Here is a 12,979-nt window from a genome sequence, read left to right as displayed (position 1 = left end):
AACTCACTTTTGGAAACATAAATAAGCAGTACTTTTGATTGCTTCCCAGGAAAAACTGACTGTCAACATAGAAGGTAAAAATTAAGCAGCTGAAATCTACAAAAAAACTTTGTATTATTGATGGGTAACACTGAAAACTGAGTACCATGATTTAGTAATTTTGGCCAACAATTATCTTTTCAGTGTATTCCTCTATATCTTTGGGACATGTCTTTTTAAACTATGACTAGGGTGACTGACAGTCCCAGTTTGCTCAGAACTGACCTTGTCACAGTTCTGAAGTCCCACATCTGGGGGACCCCTCAGTTCTAAACAAACCAGGATGGTCAGTCATCCTAGCTATGACATCCATTAAAACCAAACCTAAAAAAATAAACTTCAGATAATTGCAACACAAAGCTTTGAATCAGGCTTTCAAAAAAGAATCATGCATATTAATATTTTGGTGAGAGCAAACTCATTTTTAAATGTTGAAATAAGTGCTATTAATTTCATTTTTATATTATACTTTTTTAGTTTCTTTTTTAGTCTATGGCTTTAAGGTAGTAGTAAACCATGTAATTTTCAAATAAACCATATATATTAAGACATGTGATTAAAGTTTATTGATAGGTAAAGCAAACCAACAAACTGCATCAGGCTGCCACTTGCCCATACAGCTACATATAACTAGTGTGATCATTTCCTTGAGTTGCCTTAGCTTGCTGTCTTTCCATATATATATTTATTTTAGTTTTTGAGTTCACATGGTTCAAAGGTAAAAATGTATATAGAAACTAATGAAGTGAAAACTTTCCTACCTCTCCCCCCCTATGTGGCCACCTCATAATACCTCCACCCAGTAATCACTGTTGTGGTGGGCCGGATTCTCTCTGACCCCTAATGAACTGTGCCCTGGTAGCCTCCTTCCCTGAGTGGGGGTGAAACCTGTCACTTGCTTCTAGAGCACAGAATATGGCAAAGGGAATGGCACACACAGTCACCTCCTCGATTGCATTACAATGTATGACTCCACCTCAACTGACTGGAATAAGAGGATTTCTCCTGCGGGCTTTGAAAAAGTGGGCTGCCATGTGTGAGAGTACCCCATGGAGAGGAACTGCAGGGCCTCTTAGAGCCAAGAGTGGCCCCTGCTTAACACCAGCAAAAGAGCAGAAACCTCAGTCCTACAACTGCGAGGAAAAGAAGTCTGCCAACAACCACATGAGCTTGGAAGAGGCCACTGAGCTCCAAAAGTAACTCAGCCAGACCAATACTTGGACTTGACCATCTGAGACCCTGAGCAGAGAATCCATTTAAGCCATGCATGGACATCTGGCCTACAGAAATGTGAGGTAATAATAAATAAGTGTTTGAAGCCACTAAGTTTGTAGTAATTTGTAATGCGGCAATACAAAACTACTACACACCTATTGATCCTTTAAGAGTCAGCTCAGAAAGCTTTCTTTAATCCTAGTTCCTCCCTCCATGCTAAGCTGTATAACCTTTTGAAGCCTGGAAATATCCTACACAAATGTCTATTATCAGGCCTATCACATTGCACTACCATCATCTGTCTTCTGCTGTCACCTGCTTTGATGAGCTTAGTGAAGGGAGACAGTGTCTTAATGTTTTATCCCTAAAACACAGCCTAACACCTAGTTTAGCTCACCAAATACCTGCTGAATGAAGGCATGAATGCAAGGTCCAGAATCATACATTCTGCCTGGCAGATTTCACATTCAAAGTTACTGTGGAGACCTTTGTGCAATTAACAAGGCAGCATCCTGATAAAAAGTACTATAGCCCAGTGCTTCTCAAACTTCAGCAAGCATGTGAGCCATCTGGGAATCTTGTAAAATGCAGGTCTGTATTCAGTAGGTCTGGAGTGGGGCCTGAGATTATGAATTTCTACAAGCCCCCAGCTGATGATACTGCTGAAGGTCTGTGGGCCACACGATAAGCTGCATGATCGCCAATTACCAGGCAGGGGAGTGGGCATGGGCGCAATAACCTAATCCTATCCACCCCTCTACTGCATGTGAAATGATGAACTGAATCAGATCTAATTTTCTATGATAGCTCCGTACCCCAATTTCATCCCTCTTTACCTATTCAATACACGGGAAATTTACATAATTCAAAACAATGCGAGTCTCTTCTTATAAAGGTTCTACTGCAAAAATCTGAAATGATAACAAAAAATAGTACTCAAGAGTTGATTATGTGAACACCACAGCTACTGAAGCATTTTTATAATCACGGTATCATTCAAATATGAAAAGAAATACATAATATGCTGTCACTCAGTTAATAGATTAGGATGTTTGGTTCACACTTCTTTATTTGCTATTGAAATTCTGCCTAGATAGAAGAAACATATTCCTCACAAAAATAAATTACTTCTCACTTCAGAGTTAAATTACCCAAGTTATTTATGTCCATATGTTTTTTAGATGTATCAAGGTTATAGACATGCACACTAAATATCATAACTTTATATCTCAGAATATATTTACATTTCTCTTATGATATACTGACCTAATTTTTAAACATTTTTGCAAATAAGTAAGGATTTAATATACAAAAAGCAGAAAAATGCTGAATTTTGGTGGGGTCACCTAAGGCCAAATCCGTACCCCACCCAGAAAATGCTATGTATTCTCCGGATCTGAGGAAAAAATGAACATATTCTTCGGACCTGGTTTCTCTTGTCTAAAACAAAGGGACTGGACTAAATGTTCTCCAAAGCTACTGCCAGCTTTAACATTCTTTGCTTCTGTCTGAGCTAATTAATTATTTCATAAGTGTAATAAATCAACACTGCTATTAATAGAGAATTAGTTTTTTTTAAAACAAAAGAAAAAATTAGCAGTTTACTTAACCCTCCCAGACAGAACACAATATGAACTGAGAAAAATAAACCCCATGATTTCTCAGGTTTCAAATTTTAGTTCTGAAAACTGAAAATAAAGTTTTAAGGGGGAAAAATAAACTGCTCTGAAAAATAGGAGATAATTATTTAAGGAACATAAAATAAGCCTCTGCTGTGGTTTCCATTGTCAATTTTAAGTCCATCATTTTGGAAGAGAGGATTATGAGACGGTAAAATCACTAAACCGGCCCCGAAGGCATCATATGCTTTTGCTACTAGTTACAGTGATGTTTTCTAATTAGTCAGTGTCTACATTTCTCTAACTATGAATTCCAGTCAAGGAAGCAAAATAAAGTTTTCACCCACTGATTCAGGTTTGGTGGTTTCAAGTCATCACCTTGGAACTGTGAGGCCCCTTCCTTTCCTGCACAGGCAGAATCCAGAGCAATGAAGGACTTTGGAGCATCCTGCTGTTCCTCTGAATAAGAACAGAGGGTGATATCTATTGCTTTCATGAACTACAGAAAAACTGAAATCCTATTTAATAACTCCAGTAATAAACTACTTTTGAATTTCACCTGCTGTTTCAAGTCCACTTTTCAAATTCTCTTTTGGTGCGATACAATGTAGGATGCAAACTGAAGATAAATGAAATTAGCCTTTCAGATAAAAATTCATGAAAGGATTACTTTCCACTGCCCTACTGGAATCCAGATGCAGATGGAGAGAAGGAAATGCTCTCACTTTGTTCACTCAGTAACATAGCTATGGTCTCTAAATGAAATCTCTCCAGTGTTTGTACTAATCGTATTTTTTATTTATTTTCTATATTTTATGATGCTCTGACATTTGGGGGGCTTTTGGACAGGGGAGGGATTGTTCCTCCCAGAGAGAGCTAATTTCTAGAGGTAGCAAACAACTTTCCAGGTGTTTCCTGCCCTTGATAATGCAAATCAACCAATCCTGAGTCCATACCCCACTTGCCTCTTTTTATCAGGCTCTTGCAGTCTGGGACACTATCCTCCTGCCCTAAATCAACCCAAGCAGAGACAGCCCTTATAGCTAAAAACCAACAAAATTATTCAAACCAGACAATCCTAAACCTGTTTACCTTGCTTTCCCTGCCTCGGCCATTCCTTCCTTTAAAAAACACAATAAAGGCTTTTCATCTACATTTCCCCTTCACTCCTTCTATCTCCTGACCAATTCTGGTCCTTCCCCGTATGGTCCTGCATGGTGTGATGTGCCCCCTCCTCTTGGGAAACATGAGTAACAAACTCTCTTTTCAACAGCAGTTGACTCTTGAGCTGCTAGCTTACCTGAATAAAAGTAAAATCCTAGGTATATTTGAAAGTAGTATTTGCTAAGACTTATACAAAAAAAACAAAGAGAAAAATATCTAAAATAGCTTTATAAACATCTTTCTATGATTACTCTCTATATAAATGAATCTCATTGGCTGATGCAAACTATTATCGGTCATGTATAGGGCAACAAAATGATTTTTTTTTAGAACTATTGAAAAAAAGAAATTAAAATAATCTCACCCTAAACATTTTCTCAATATCTATTTAAGGATATTACAAAATAGATTTCATTACACTATGCCCAAGTTGAAGGCAACTATGGCCCATTTGTCAGTCTATCAAGTCCAGCAGCCACAAAATCAAGTACAACGTCCTCTGCTCTGCCTTCAAGACCCTCTAAGCTAGGCCACCCAGATCCACACTAATCATCTTACTATTTCTTACATACCACAGCTTAGACTGGTTGAAATGGAAAGACCCTTAAAAGTCTTCTAATCTAAGACTCTTCTACAAACAAAGAAGCTGAGCCCCAGTCTGGTGAAGGACTTTTCCTTGGTCATGGAGCTAATTATCACCAGAGCCAAAGACTAAAATGCAAGTATTCTGACGACCCCAGACAAACGTTCAGTTTACAAAACTGCCAAGAGCAATATCATTATAATCTCTTCATATATGACATATGTCATATTTGCTTTCAACCCCATACCTTTGTTCATGCAGCCTCCTTGGCCCAGGTGATCCCTGCTATATCCCTTGGACTTTCTTATCTTTCAAGATTAGTTGTCTAGAGAGAGCACCTGGATGTTTAAGTGCAAATAAGTTGTATTCTCTCATACTACATTTTACCAAGTCAGATTTAAGAGCCATTTGTTACAACAGAATTAAATGTGCACTAGATAAATATTTTTATTTATTAAATAAATTAAATAAAGCATTAAACATGTACATCTCATATACTCTTCATCTTTCAAGGTCAGACACAAGCTCCCAGTGATCCCACCTTTTTCTGGAGGCTGAATGTACCTTAAAGCACTAATGTGCTTAAGTACTTAGTTGTACAGCATTACTCTACATACATTAGTGCTCTTTTATTCAGCAATACTAAGATCCTTTATACAAAATATAATGTCCTATATTTCTATTTCTCAAAGTTTATAATTCACTAATAAGATATAGATTCTTAGATTCTAAGAGGTTCAGATAGAGAGGAAGAATGCTTGCTAACATTTTTTCAATATCAGATATTTATATACACAACTAAGGACCACATATTTTATACTTGTATAGTCAAATAAGCTCCCTTTTTTATTTGGGAAACTTGCACTTTAGGAAATTTGAAATTTTATAGCCTGCATATACTTTGGGGTTTTATGCTCACACCTCACCCACATACACAGCAAACATCTATAAAATCACCTTGGGGGAAAAAACCGAAAAGCTTCCTTTACCCATTATCATGTGCCTACACTTTCCCAGTCAATTCTAAAGGTGGAGGGTGGAAAAGGTGAGCAAATGGAACCAAAATGACACTTGTGTTTGTGTTGGATGTTGCAAAAAAGCATATGTCAGGGAGCCTAACAGGAGCAGGGAAACACCACCCTTAAAGACTGGGGCCTACTACTGAGTCGAGCACCTTAAACAGATGTATCCATACAGAAGATTTGAGAAAACAAAGATGTAATAAATCTTAAAGAAAAAAGGCACTCCCACAGATGCTGTCACAGAAGGTAAAAGTCAGGTTTACCTCTTTGAAGGATGAAATGAAAGGCTTAACAAAATTTTAAATGCATATACTCTTCATTACAATTCTGATAAGAATTTATCTGTGAATCAACTACAAAAGTATGTCAAGATATATGAAGGAACATTGGTTGTAACATTGTAACAACAAAAATAAACATCACACACACACAACAACTATTGTTGAAAATATTACAGATGTTCCCTTTTTCCCCCATTGGTCCCCTCCACCCCACATCCACCCTACCCCTAGACCTTCCCCATACTAATGTCTGTGTCCATGGGTTATGCTTATAAACATGTAAGTTCTTTGATTAATCTCTCCCCACCCACTCCCCCATCCCCACCTTCCCTCTGCGATCCCTCAGTCTGTTCCATGCTTCTGTGTCTCTCGATCCACTTTGTTCATCAGTTTATTTTATTACATTCTACACATGAGTGAGATCATGTGGTTCTTGTCTTTCTCTGACTGACTTATTTCACTTAGCATAATATTCTCCTGGCCCATCCATGCTGTCCCAAAGAATAAGAGATTCTTCCTTTTTTTATAGCTGCATAGTATTCCATGGTGTAAATGTCCCACAGCTTTTTTACCCACTCATCTATTGATGGGCACTTGGGCTGTTTCCAGATCTTAGCTATTGTAAATTGACTGCTAAGAACATAGAGGTGCGTAAGTTCTTTCTGATTGGTGTTTTGGGTTTCTTAGGATATGTTCCTAGATGTGAGATCACTGGATCAAATGGCAATTCATTTTTTAATTTTTGGAGGAAACTTCACACTGCTTTCCATAGTGACTGCACCAGTCTGCATTCCCACCAGCACTGTACCAAGGTTCCCCTTTCTCCCCACCCTCGCCAATGCTTGTCATTTGCTGATTTATTGATAGTAGCCATTCTGACAGGTGTGAAGTGATACCTCATTGTGGTTTTAATTTTCATCTCTCTGATGATTAGTGACTTTGAGAATTTTTTCATACTCTCTTGGCCATCTGTATGTCCTCTTTGGAGAAGTGTCAATTTAGGTCCTTTGCCCATTTTTTGATTTGGTTGTTTGTCTTCCTTTTGTTAAGTTCTATGAGCTCCTTATATATTTTGGGTATTAACCCTTTATCAGATGTGTTGTTGGCAAATATGTTTTCCCATACAGTGGGCTCTAAAAATCACCTACATGCTTACAGCAGGACACTCTCTAAATAAATTATGATACAGTTACAGAATGAAATATTGTGCACCATCAAAAACAAGATGTGAATCTTCAAGATATACATGCTTATGTGCAAAAAAGCAAGATACAGAATAAGAAGTAGAGTGTGAACCCATTTGGATGCATGTATGTACACATGTATTATGTATGTATGAATATGTGCATAAAGGGTTTGGGGTTTTTTTAACTTGCTTTGTTTTTTGATTCCTATATAAATACACAAAAAATATAAACAGTAGTCATACCTTTAGGGGAAGATTTGGGGGTTTAGCATGTGTGTTAGTAGGTACGAAGAATTTACATTCCTTTTTAAATACCTTGTACTATTTGATCTGTTTTAACTATATGCCTATAAATTGAAAGATATAAATAAATATTTTTTAAATCCTATGAAGAAATAAAAAATGTTAGTCTAGGAAGACATCATTGATAGATATTAATATCGCCATCTGAAGATTATTTGATATCCAAGATATTAAATTATTGTCTCAAAAGCAGATATTTAGAAAGCATCCAACTTTTCATTAATTTGGTGTTTTATTTAATCGGCCATGCTATTTTGTTTGACTGAAAGTATCACTTATAAAATCATAAGGATAACACAGAAAGTGAAGAATGTTACTGACATTTCAATCAAAATTCAAACATGATTATAGTGATACAAAAGCAAGATTGAATCCCTTTCTCTTACAGTGAATGCAGCCACAGGTGTGAACCTGCTTACTATATTAAACTATTAAATTTACCTAATGAAAACTGATACTGTAACTGGCAATGAGCCCCAAACTGACAGTACAATACAGATTTCATCCTAAATGTGCATCTTTTCAATTATACTATGTGGAGAGCCTTTCAAATAATTATATGTTCCAAACATCTCAAAACTCAAATTAGTAATATGGTCCTTTGAAATGTCATTTTCTTGCTATTGAACAAAGAAGTCCATTTGCATGAAGATGCCATTAAACACCAGGAACATCATTCAACAGATAGTTTTAGAAATCCAGCTACTGCAAGGCACCACACTAAAACAGCACCTGTACCAGTGTTGAGCAGTTTTGGAGTTCAAAAAAGGGAAAATACCAAAATGGGATGGAAATAATGGTAAAAGCATCGGCATTAAGTCAGAAACTGAGTTGGGCAGTAAGAGAAAACTGGGATTTGTGCCAATACTGAAGAGACAGAAGGTTAAATATTCATGTTGTAGGGCAAAATAACTGAAGTGCTGAGAAGGGGCAGTAATAATTTAAAGAGAAATGATACTAAGAAAATGCAGAAAATATGTTGGATAGGAGATATGGTCTCAAATATTAAATTAAAAAATAATAAATATGCAGCAGCCAGTACCAATTATAACTACAGCACTACTAGTAGGTAAGATATGTCTAGCTATTTCCCTAGGACAGTGTTTCTCAAACATGAGCATGTATTAGAATTACCTGGAGGGTTCGGTAAACTATAAATTGCTACACCCCACCCCTGAGCATCTGATTCAGTGGGTCTGGAGTGAGGCCTAAGGATTTGCATTTCTCACAAACCGCAGGTGATGCTGATGCTGCTGGCCTAGAGACCACAGCTGGAGAATCACTTTATAAAAATACCTTGGAACACATCAAACATGCTGTCTCTTCAGAGGGCATGATGCAGCAAACCAAGAGTACTGATAACAATGGCATCCTCACAAACCTGAGACAGGTGTAGGCCTTCCCAAGTCTGGTCCAAGCAACGTTTTAGAGAATAAGGTCTTCAGGATACATTTAGAACACTCAACGCATGAAACTGTTCAAAGGCGAAACCAATCTGGACCTCAAGGAGCACTGGACCTCAGCCCCACATTAACCACCCCACCTCCCAATGAGACTGATCCTGAAAAAACAGCTCCATAACTTGACACAGATGTTTATATTTAACATCTTAAAACAAAATAAAGACCACATCATTGCTTGATATGCCTCATTTAATACGTGGAGTTCATTACACCACACTTAACCTGGCATTGAACCAAAGAATGTATAACACTGTGTCACTTCACCAACTGTAATGTGTAAATATGTAACCACAACCCACATGAAGACTCCCAAACCCACATCCAAATAAATGAGAGCCCATGACACAATGAGAAGGCTCTAATGGCCCACTAATCACGAAACAGTTACCACAGAGGTCTCCTGATCCTTTCTGCCCACCTTGAAATTTGTAGGAATACAAAAGTTGTCGTAAGGAAACAGCACAGGTATGCTGCACAGTATGCCCCTCTAGTTGTTGAGATGTTACTGTGATCTGTTTTTAGATATGATTAACATTTAAACACTTGACTCTGCGTGAAGCAGATTACCCTCCACAATGTGGATGGGCCTCACCCAATCAATTAAACGCCTTATTAGAAAAAAGATTGACTTCACTTGAGGAAGAGGGGATTCTGCCTTTAGAATGCCTTGGAATCAAGACTGCAACATCAACTCTTTTCTGGGTCTCCACCCTGCCTACCTGCCTTGTAGATTTCAGACGTGGCATCCCCCACAACTTCCTAAGTAAATTATTTAAAATAAATCTCAATCTCTCTCTCTCTCTCTCCACACACACACACACACACACACACACACACACACACACACACAAATTCATCATTATCAAGTAGAGACAGAAATTGTGAACAGCAACTGTGAGAGGGCTACCAACTACTCCTACTGGTTCTATTTCTCTGGAGAACCCTAATGAATACAACCTTCTAGTTCACGATCTCTTTCCCTTACTTGATAATGATCAATTATCTCCAGCTTTCTAAAAGAAAGGTCTCCTTTCACTTTTAAAATGAAGATTACCTTTTAAAATATACCAGTCTGTAATGATACATAAAACTCAACCAGAACGAACCAGTTTCCAGTGATTGAAAAAACACCTCCACTGTGGTTACACAAACTGTACAATTACAGAATAAATTTCCACACTGAGCAAAAACTACAAGGGAGAGTCCAGAAACTGACATCTTACCAAGCATCCATCCTGATTCAAATTCTCTTTGGAATCCATACTAAGCTTCCTCTTCCTGTTGGGCTGTTTCATTGCCACTTTAGCAGTCCTTAGCAGTGTCTTTCTGCAAAATAGTGCCACAAAGAAAGATCAGGGGTTTTTGTTCCTTTAGAAGTACAAAAACAAAAATAAAAAAAATATGCTTTCAATTATAATTCTTATCGTTGGTTGCCATAAATACTCTGATAAATGAGCTGACAGAAAAACTGCACTGTTAGTTTTATAGCCCCTAGTGTAATAATAAATTAATGGGGGAAAAGAGGAGTTTTCCACCTCATCTAGAATTTGTATCACACACAAAAATAGGTATTATTTCTTTTGGTCTTATCAAACATGAAATTTTTGTTTTTTTACTTAGCTGATCTAACCAATTAGGGTTCGCTGCAATGTGCTATACAGCTTCTGTACTCACAAGGTCTGATTTTCCTCAAGTGTCAAAGCAAAGGTATTATTGGTAAGAGGTCTTAGTCATACAAGGCATAGCACAGCAATCTGGAACAGAGAAAATAAAAAATTTTAGCAGTCCAATTTATTATGACCATTCTTCAGTACATTAATAAACAGTAGTAGACATTCTTTGAAAAATTGTTTGGAATGAGTTTTTTGATAGAACAGGCTAACCATTTTGGAGAACCAGTCACTAGTACCATATAAGTACAATTCGAGCTATAATTCAAAATATCATTTCCTTTGAATAATTTTAACTACAATTGGCATGTAATTTTTTAAAAGTTTAATAGACCTAAGTCATCTATATTCCCTAGTATTTTAGAGTCATATATCCAACTTCTTCCCTGACATCTCCACCTGAACAAATGGCCTAAATACTACAAATTGAATATAATCACAACCGAGCTCATCTTTCCCCTCTCACTGCTTCCCAATTCTACTCTCTCTTCCTAGGTGACTAATGACACCATTGGCCACTCATTTACCCATATCTTCCCCTTACAGTTCATACTATGAACTACAGAAGAGCACCAAGCTAAGGGGCAAATAAATGGAAGCTGAAATCCACCCTGAGCTCTGCACATACGCCATTTCCCCTGCTACAGGGTTATTATATTTGCCAGGAAGAAAATGCATATTTTTCTAATGCATTTAGAAAATATAGACAACTTTTGGGCTAATGGTGGCCCTTACTTTGCCTGAACCAGAGACCTAGGAGTTAATATCATTTCACCCTTTATATCACACCCTACACTATGTCACCAGGTTCTGCTGATTTTTAATCTACTAAACATCTCTTGAATTCATCTTCTCCTTCTATTCCTATTAACTCTCTGGCCACCTCCAACCTTATACTCCAGTCAATGCACAGGCCTTGCAGTCCTTTGGAACACTTACATGACTGCTGTTTCTCAGATCCACAGTTTTGCTGGTCCCTCAACCTTGGAATAACTTCCCTACTATTCACCCAGCTCTTTTTCAACCTCTCTCTTGCTTATCCTTTATCACTCAACTAAGATGCTTCACATCCTTGAGCAAAGCCTTCCTTGCTTACCTCCTTCTCCCAGTGAACCAAGAGTATCTTACTTCAAATTCATTGTAACGATACTTATCTTTGCCACAGTATTCAACACTTTAGACTACATTTTTATTTTTCGGTATGTCTCCCCTTATGACAAACATTGTGAACTACTGATCCTTATTTTCCATTGTCTAGATCAGCGATTTTCAACCAGTGTGCTGTGGCAGGCACACTGGTGTGCCACAAGAATTTTTAAAACATTCATTACCTGACTATTTAGTCAGGGGCACTGACCTCTTTTCCCTCAGACTGTTAAGTAAAAAAAAAAGACAATAGCCAACACAATAGTCATCCAGTATGAATGAATAAAAATGATACCTACTTTTTTTGTCAGATCGGCAATGTGCCACGAATTTTAGTAATTAGTTTATGTGTGCCATGAGGTGAAAAGGGTTGAAAATCACTGGTCCAGATAGTACTTGGCTCACAGAAGACTCAGTATGTCTGTTTCAACTGCATAAGCCTATCTCTGAATTACAGAGAAGCCTCAAACTCCTTAGGTACAATGGATATTAGTTTTTGATCCATACATTACTCCTTTTAGAATGCAGTATGACTAGAGTAAGCATAGGTCTCAAACTTAACAACTCCTTTCCCTTTTTCTTTCATATACAAAATACAAACAAACAAAACCTACTTCCTCTTTTCCATTTATTTCTAGTCAGATGATACTCTTATCCTTAAAACAGGTACTTGCCTACTAAATTTGGTAATACCACATTCATCTTGTAGAATGTAAATACAATTCATCATGCTTAGCTGCCAGTAAAACTCTGAACATCTATGCAAATGAACAGCTCAGACTTGATGCCTTTAGCAAAATGACTGCCAAGGCCGGCTTGCATTTCACAACTAATAATATCCCAGGGCTTCTCAAGTTGGATATGAAAAAGTTAAAAGCCTTTGCAATTTAAAGTGCAGCCAATAAAATAAACAAACCTAACATAGTTTCAGCTAGACAAACAAAAGGAGATAAGATTTAAATCACTAAAATCAGAATGAGAGAGGTTACATCATTAATGATCTTACATAAAATGATTCTAAGAAAAAATCATGAACTTCCTCATCTATTTAAACCATTGAGCTAGTAGTAAATTCAACTCACAGTCAGGTCCAGCCTTTTCTTTCAACATCGCTAACAAATTTTTGCTTAAAATCCATTATAATCTTATGAGGTCCATCACAGACCAAAACTTTGGTATGCAATACATGAAAGGAATCAACTGAAAAAACGATTAGAACTAATAAGTGAATTTAGCAAGGTTTCAGGATACAACATCAATATATAAAAATTAGTTGTATTTCTATACA

The 12,979-nt window shown here is 37.1% G+C and overlaps 1 protein-coding gene across 1 annotated transcript in view; it reads right to left on the bottom strand.

The window, feature by feature from the left end:
- L3MBTL4 (L3MBTL histone methyl-lysine binding protein 4) overlaps positions 1-10,706 on the bottom strand; it is a 153,677-nt gene extending 142,971 nt beyond the window's left edge. Inside the window, exons 1-2 of the mRNA XM_087818958.1 lie at positions 10,550-10,706; positions 10,099-10,201 (exon numbers count right to left, since the gene is read on the bottom strand). Coding sequence (XP_087675084.1) covers positions 10,099-10,170 — 72 coding nt within the window. The 5' untranslated portion in view covers positions 10,171-10,201; positions 10,550-10,706. The remainder of the gene's footprint in view (positions 1-10,098; positions 10,202-10,549) is intronic.
- Between the last annotated feature and the right edge of the window lie 2,273 nt (positions 10,707-12,979).

The sequence above is a fragment of the Miniopterus natalensis genome, chromosome 7 (genome assembly GCF_054644295.1).
Source record: "Miniopterus natalensis isolate mMinNat1 chromosome 7, mMinNat1.hap1, whole genome shotgun sequence".
Lineage (NCBI taxonomy): Eukaryota > Metazoa > Chordata > Mammalia > Chiroptera > Miniopteridae > Miniopterus > Miniopterus natalensis.
Note: the sequence above shows the minus strand (reverse complement) of the source record. Positions and strands in the feature narration are given on the sequence as shown.